This window comes from Chiloscyllium plagiosum, unplaced genomic scaffold (assembly GCF_037043375.1).
Source record: "Chiloscyllium plagiosum isolate Xiang-an unplaced genomic scaffold, Cpla_swu_hap1 HiC_scaffold_45, whole genome shotgun sequence".
NCBI classification, from domain to species: domain Eukaryota; kingdom Metazoa; phylum Chordata; class Chondrichthyes; order Orectolobiformes; family Hemiscylliidae; genus Chiloscyllium; species Chiloscyllium plagiosum.
Genome location: NW_028270183.1, coordinates 4,220,302 through 4,228,102, shown reverse-complemented (window position 1 = coordinate 4,228,102; position 7,801 = coordinate 4,220,302). Strand labels below are relative to the sequence as shown.

At 43.9% G+C, this 7,801-nt stretch overlaps 1 protein-coding gene across 1 annotated transcript in view; it reads right to left on the bottom strand.

Moving 5' to 3' along the window:
* Positions 1 to 5,012: 5,012 nt before the first annotated feature.
* LOC122552295 (ras-specific guanine nucleotide-releasing factor RalGPS1-like) overlaps positions 5,013 to 7,801 on the bottom strand; it is an 83,215-nt gene continuing 80,426 nt past the window's right edge. The window contains exon 19 of the mRNA XM_087983172.1: positions 5,013 to 5,620. Within this exon, the coding sequence (XP_087839298.1) occupies positions 5,585 to 5,620 (36 nt within the window). The 3' untranslated portion in view covers positions 5,013 to 5,584. The remainder of the gene's footprint in view (positions 5,621 to 7,801) is intronic.

The window sequence follows — 7,801 nt, the reverse complement described above, 5'->3', positions numbered from 1 at the left end:
AACCCCATTCCCTCACTTTCTCCCCATAATCCTTGGTCCCCTTAACAATAAGAATCTAGCTATCTAACTCCATGTTAAATATACTCAATGATCTGGCCTCCACAGCCTTCTGTAGCAATGAATTCCATAGGTTCACCATTCTCTGGCTGAAGAAGTTTCTCCTTATCTCCGTTCTAAAAGGTCTTCCCTTTACTCTAAGGCTGTGCCTTGGATCCTAGTCTCTCCTACCAACAGAAACATCTTCCCAACATCCACTCTGTCCAGGCCATTCAGCATTGTGTGTGTTTCAATTGGATCTCCCCTCATCCTTCTAAACTCCATCAAGTATAGATCCAGAGTCCTCAAACGTTCCTCAGATGTTAAGCTTTTCATTCCTGGGATTATTCTGACGAACTTCCTCTGAACACGCTCCGGGGTCAGTACATCCTTCCTGAGATTTGGGGCTCATAACTGCACACAATACTCCAAATGTGGTCTGAGCAGAGCCTTACAGAGCCTCAGAAGTACGTCCCTGCTTTTCTATTCAAGTCCTCTCAAAATAAACGCCATCATTCCATTTGCCTTCCTAATTACTGACTGAACCTGCATGTTTACCTTGAGAGAATCCTGGACTGGAACTCTCAAGTCTCTTTACATTTCAGACTTCTGAATTTTGTCTCCCTTTAGAAAATAGTCCATGCCTCTATTCTTCCAACCAAAGTGCATGACCTCACACTTTCCCACATTGTACTTCATCTGTTACTTCTTTGCCTACTCTCCTAACCTGTCCAAATCTTTCTGCAGCTTCCCACTTCCTCAATACTACCTGTCCCTCTACCTATCTTTGTATAGTCTGCAAACTTAGCCAGAATACCCTCAGTTCCTTCATCTAGATCGTTAATGTATAAAGTGAAAAGTTATGATCCCAACACTGAGCCTTGCAGAACTCCACTTGTCACCTGCTGCCATCCTGAGAAGGACCCTTTTCTCCCCACTCTCTGCTCTCTGCCAGACAGCCAAGCTTCTATCCAGGCTAGCACCTTGCCTCTGACACCATGGGCCCTTATCTTACTCAGTAACCTCCTGTATGGCACCTTGTCAAAGGCCTTCTTGAAGTCCAGGTAGATAACATCCATTAGCTCTCCTTGGTCTAACCTGCTCGTTACCTCCTCAAAGAATTCTAGCAGATTTGTCAGGCGCAACCTCCCCTTGATGGAACCCTGCTGACTTTGCCCTATTTTACCATACACCTCCAAGTATTCAGAAATCTCGTCCTTCACAATGGATTCCAGTATCTTACCCATAACCGAGGTCAGGCTAATCAGTCTGTAATTTTCCATCTTTTGCCTTACTCCCTTTTTAAACAGAGGTATCAGGTTAGTGATTTTCCAGTTCTCTGGGGCCCTTCCTGATTTGAACGATTCCTGAAAGATCATCACTAACACCTCCATTATCTCTTCAGCTATCCATTTGGTCCAGGTGGTTTATCCAACTTCAGGCCATTCAGCTTTTCTAGCACCTTCTCCTTGGTGATGCCCACCATACTCAGCTCTGCCCCCTCACTCTCTTGAACTTTTGGGATATTACTTGTGTCTTCCACCGTGAAAACTGACATGAAGTGATTATACAGTTCCTCAGCCAATTGTAAATGCCCTGACACGACATCCTTAAAAACAGACTCTAACATCTTCCCTTTGCTTAACATATGATAAACGTTAAGTAAATTGGCCCACAGTTACCTATTTTTAATCTCCCTCTTTTTTTCCATAAGGGTGTTACATTGACAGTCTTCCAATCCTCTCAGGTTTTTCCAGAATGTCAGAATTTTTGGAAGATTATTCCCAAAGCATCTATTTTTGTAGCTACTTCTTTTAATATTCTACAAGCAACCCATCCATCCAGGGGACTTACCAGCTTTAGCTCAGTTTCCACTGTACTTCTTCCTCTAGTAATTGTTGGTGTGTTTATCTCCTCTCCCCCCGTTACCACTTGATTATTTAGTAATTTTGAATGTTATCAGTGTATTCTACTGTGAAAACTGATGTAAGTACATATTTATTCAAATCCTGGTTCCCTTTTCATTCCCATTATTATTTCCTTAGTTTTATTCTTGAAGAAACACCGTAACTTTGGCCTCTCCCTTTTACTGTATATATTTAAAAAAGCTCTTTCGGTCTGTTTTTATATTACTTGCTAGTTTATTTTCTCCCTTTTTGGTTTTTATAGGTCATCTTTTGTTGGTTCTTACAGCTTTCCCAAGCCTTTGTCACATGGCTTTTTTTTTCTTTCAATTAGATGCTATCCTTAACTTCCTTGGTTAACCATGTTAAAAAATCACACAACACCAGGTTCCTGAAGAAGGGCTAATGCCCGAAACGTCAATTCTCCTGTTCCCTAGATGCTGCCTGACCTGCTGCGCTTCTCCAGCAACACACTTCCAACACCAGGTTATAGTCTAACAGGTTTATTTGGAAGCACTAGCTTTCAGAGCGCTGCTCCTTTATCATTTAGCTGTGGAGCAGGATCGGAAGACACAGAATTTATAGCAAAAGATTAGAGTGTCATGCAGCTGAAATGATATATTGAACAAACCTAGTCTTTCATCTTTCAGAATGGGTTGCAGGTTTCGGTTCATTAATATGGCAATCCCAGAACTTCTTTTAGATCACATTCTCGAGATAACTTAAGGCTTTATAAACCTTATGCGCGCACACACACACACACCCCACACACACAGAGACGTCTATGGGATGAATTTATATTTGCAGATCCATTCTATTTTGCTCACATAACACACAATCTGCAGGCAGTTAATACATGTGAAATGTTATAAATTCCTAGGTTGGAAATAGAACTAGTCTGACTCAAGATTGGAATGCATACAGACTCTAACTTCATATCTTTAATGCATTGTCTGAGCCTACTTGTCACTTTTTTTTAAAAAAAACCTTAAGTTATCTCAAGAAGGTGACTTAGAAGTTCTGGGATTGACATATTGATGAACCGAAACCTGCAATTCATTCTAAAAGATGAAAGACTTAACAACAATCTAGGTTTGTTAAATATATCGTTTCAGTTGCATGACACTGTGATCTTTTGCTATAAATTCTGTGTCTTATGGTCCTGTTCCACGACCACCTGATGAAGGAGCGACACTCCGAAAGCTAGTGCTTCCAATTAAACCTATTGGACTGTAACCTGGTGTTGTGTGATTTTTAACTTTGACCACCCCAGTCCAACACCGGCTCCTCCACATCCTGGTTAACTTTCCAAGAATTCTTCTTCCTCATTGTTCCTGACTTTCAGCAAAGATATATCCCAATGTTCTTAAAGGTTGTTCCTCAGCTGTCTGTTCTGCTAAACTTTTCTCAGTTCACCACAGTCAAGCCTGCTCTCATCTAGCTGTAGACACACAAATTCAGCACAGCTGTTTCCAAAGTATCCACCTCCCAAACGGAATGTTAAATTCTACCATGTTATGGTCACTGTTTCCCAGGGGATCGTCTACTCTGATAAGATTTATTAAACCTGCCTCATTACATGTAAACAGATCTAAGAAAACCTGATCCTTGGTTCGATCCACAATTCTCTGAAACGGTCACAAATACATCCTTCCTCGTGACTATCTTCACTGAGATTGGAAAAGTCACATTAATGACGATTAAACTAATCCCTGAACAAGGTACAGCCTTTTCGATACGCCCTTGTAATCTCCTACGATACAGCTACTCTTTAGGGATTATTAGAATTAGAATCCCTACAGTGTGGAAACAGACCCTTCAGCCCAACAAGTCCACACTGACTCTCTGAAGAGTATCCCACCCAAACCCATTCCCCTACACCGATTACTCTAGCTTTTCCCTGACTAACGCACCTAGCCTACACTCCCTGAACACTACGGGTAATTTAGCACAACCAATTCACTTAACCTGCACATTGTGGGAGGAAACCGGAGCACCCGGAGGAAACACACACAGACAAAGGGAGAATGTGTAAACTCCACACAGACTGGAGGCTGGAATCAAACCCGGGTCCCTGGTGCTGAGAGGCAGCAGTGCTAACCACCGAGCCACAATGCTGACCCACATGGACTGTTCCCATCAGTGCCTTTTTCCCCTGGTTATTTCTAACCAGCTTTGTTTCCATAATGGCTATTATACCCATCGTACTGATTAACCTCTTTGTGCCAACAATCCATTCATTTTGTTCTGTATTGCACATGCCTTTCAGTAAAGAGCCATTGATTTTGCCTCTTGCCACCACCTCCCCTCCACCTCCCCAACTTTGTTCCTTTTGCGATTTTCCCCATTTATATATTCTGACCCTCTCTGGATATGGACATCCAAATAGCTACCCTGTAACGTTGCCATATTCTATCATTTTGTAATCGACATTACCTTCCCGACCCCCTGTTTAGTAAGCCCTGTCTATAATCCGCGTTAGTTGTGACAGTGGTGAGCTAACAGGGAGCAGAGATTGTCCAGTGTCGATCTGTCACCATTGTCGATAACCTTACCTGTGAATTAGGATCTCATTCCTGAAGAAGGGCTCATGCCCAAAAAAAACGATTCTCCTGTTCCTTGGATGCTGCCTGACCTGCTGCGCTTTTCCAGCAACACATTTTCAGCCCTTACCTGTGAATTAGCCCAGTACAGATACTGGCACATCCCAAGGTCCAGGTCTACGTGCTGAGGGACGCACTGAAGCTTAGAGCAGCTGCTGCCAAGGCGCAGTGGGGAAAGACCACCGTCTGAGGGCTTCCTGCCCAAGGTAAATGGGAATCCATTCAGTTATTGGACTCTCCTGGTGCCTCTAATATATTGACTCAGTCTGGTTCAAGTAAGAGATGCTTTTGGTTTGATTGGATAGAGTGAAACTCCAATGTTTGATTCCTTGAGCTGCTGCTGTTCAGAACGGAACTGTGTTTGCACGTATATATGAGTTTTTTTAGTGAATAAAGTATTTTTTGAAATAAAACAAGACAGAAATCCATTTTACAAGGGAATAAAGTATTGCAGAGCCAGGTACAGGGTTACACCAAATATTTATTTTATTGTAAAAAGTCACCAAGGGCAGGCACTGTACATGAGTGAGTGAAAATCCTCGGACAATTTCCTTAAAACACAGGCAGCTCAGGGGTTGAGGAATCAATCGCATTAAAAATAAAAAATCCATCTCCATGCAATGTATAAAACCTGAGCAGAGACAAACCCATCAGCTGAGACGGAGGTTGCTGTGACTGGTGAATATGGTCCTGTGGGTGAACACAGAGCAACAAACATCACCAAGTCCCCTGGGTTCACTCAGGGTCTGTCTACAACAGAGCAGCTGTCTCTTGTAACTCTCGCCAGCCACACTTACAGCAGGAACACATCTGCAAACATCCACACGGCTCTGGGTGTTAGTCAAATTAATATTTACACATTTTACATACATTTTAATTTGGTAGTCAGTTCATGAATCTTGTTAAAGGTACTTAGCGAGGGAGGAGTCAGGGGGATTTGCACCAACAGTGTTCTCTCTCTCTCCGACATTGTGAAGGGACAGGGAGTCAGGTTCTGGGTGTAACGTGGAAGTTAGTGCAGTTGGGGATGTCAATGAAAATTCAGCACCGGTTTCCCAGAGGTGTCTCATCCTCGCTCTGCGGCAGAGTGAATTAAAAGATAAAGATTGTACTGTCAGGTGATCAAACCAAACCAAACCAGTGTGCTGTAATCAGCACGACCATAACATTCACCCTCTGAGTCAGGTTGGGGTTTGGAGGGAGTGGGGGACTGGAGAGTGGGACACTGCACCAGGAGCTACTGGGATTTAACACAAAAACAAAAAGGGGAGGGTGCTGTTGAACAACTTGCTGACTTGTCAGGAGCTGGTGCTGTATTCCTCAACGACACTCGGGAAGACGGAGCTTCTCATTGGAGGCAGTGAGAGGGAGTTGTCCATTCCCATTCCAAGCACAGCACCATGAGGATGAGGCTGAAGTGATGACAGCCGGGAGGGAGATACAATGATGGAGACAGCAACCATTCTCATGGCCAACATGGTGGTGAGGTGAAGTGGGATTCTCGATCGGCACCTGCTTTGTGATCAGTGAGGCAGGGGTAGTGAGGGGGAAGGGGAGGACATCGTGAGGGTGAATGTGCTCAGTGACCAACTGCGGCAGCTTTTGGGGATTTGAGGAGGAGAGAAAATGGAGATGAAATTTACAGGAAAACATCACAGGAGAGTTGGCAACTGAAACTTGAACACGCGAGTCGTGAACAACTCCAAACAATCGTACAGAACAACCAGACTTCCCTCTCTCTAACACGTTCCCAGGTGTTATATTGATGTCAGGATGGATTTATTTTGATCCCTGCTTTAAACAAAACCCCTAATGCTTTTCAGGAAAACAAGTATGAGCTGGCAAAGTGGATTCCGATTTTACATAATGAGCTCAGAGGATCCAACATGGAATTCCTGCCCAGGGTTTGGACCTGGTTTATTTGGCAGGTAACGGTTCTGTTGGAGGTTTGAAGGTTGGGATGAGTCTGGGGGGTGTCTGTGCCAGACAGCAGCTTGTGGTCTGAGGTGCCCTGCTCTCTGTCTCTCCTCACTGGGTTTGAATGGAGGGGAACATCAAGGGCTGTTAAAACACACAGGACACACATTAACAAAAGCCAACAGTAGAGGGAGTGGACCATGTGGACAGAGGGAGTGGACCATGTGGACAGAGGGAGTGGACCATGTGGACAGAGGGAGTGGACCATGTGGACAGAGGGAGTGGACCATGTGGACAGAGGGAATGCCCTACTCATTCACCACCAGTCAGGAGGAGGAGTGCAGTCACACCCCGATTGGGAAACATGGGGAGGTGATCAGGGAATGGCAAAGATGTCAGTCAGTGTAACAAACAGGAGCTGCAGAACTTACTCTGGCAAAACGTCAAACATTTAATTGATGTGAAAAGGAATAGGAAGGGGTTAACAGTGGTTGTTGACTTAAAGAATTCCAGAGCCATTTACACCAATAGGTTTTGTACAAATGATTGTGACTTAGCCCATCCATCCCATCTGAAAACAATGTGCAGTAAAATTCCACACAAGATCATACACAAAAGATTTGCCCCACCCACAACATCCTCATTACAATCGGAGTGACTGATATTGGATAATAATTGAGAAATACCAACAAAGTCACTGATCACTGTCTGTTCAGTGACCAGCAGTGTCTGTAAAAGGCAGATCCCAGACCCTGCTCACTGGGAACTCAGCAGAGTTTTAACAATTCTCTCCCAATCTGTTTGGGACAATGGAAAATGTCCAAAGCTTGCAAACCAGGGGGTGACACTGGCATCAGTTTACAACATTTCTGTATCTTCAGCCATAAATCTGCTTCAATTTCTGAAAACATTCTGGAAATCTCCACGGCTTCCTCACTCATTCAAAAGACATCAAGTTCAGGGGAGGCTGCAATAAATATTAATTAGTGCAAAATAAAATCGGGTTCTGAATCAGACAAGGTCAACGAGAGAAAGAAACCCCCAGAGAGATGGGGAGGAAGGGGAGGCTGGATTGAATTGATTTCACAGCTTTATCTGAAATGGGATAAATGTGAGGGAGTTTGACAGAGACGCTGCTGTATGCCCCTGGGGCGAAGATTCCTTCCAGTTAATAACCTGCTCTTAACAGATCCTGCACCAACTATGGAGATCAACTAATTGTTCAATAAACATTCATCAACTGAGGTTACACAAGCCTCAGTATAGCAACAGACAGAGTGCTACACGGCCGCAGGGTCAGTATGGATATGGGTATCATTGGCTGGAGCAGCATTTATTGCC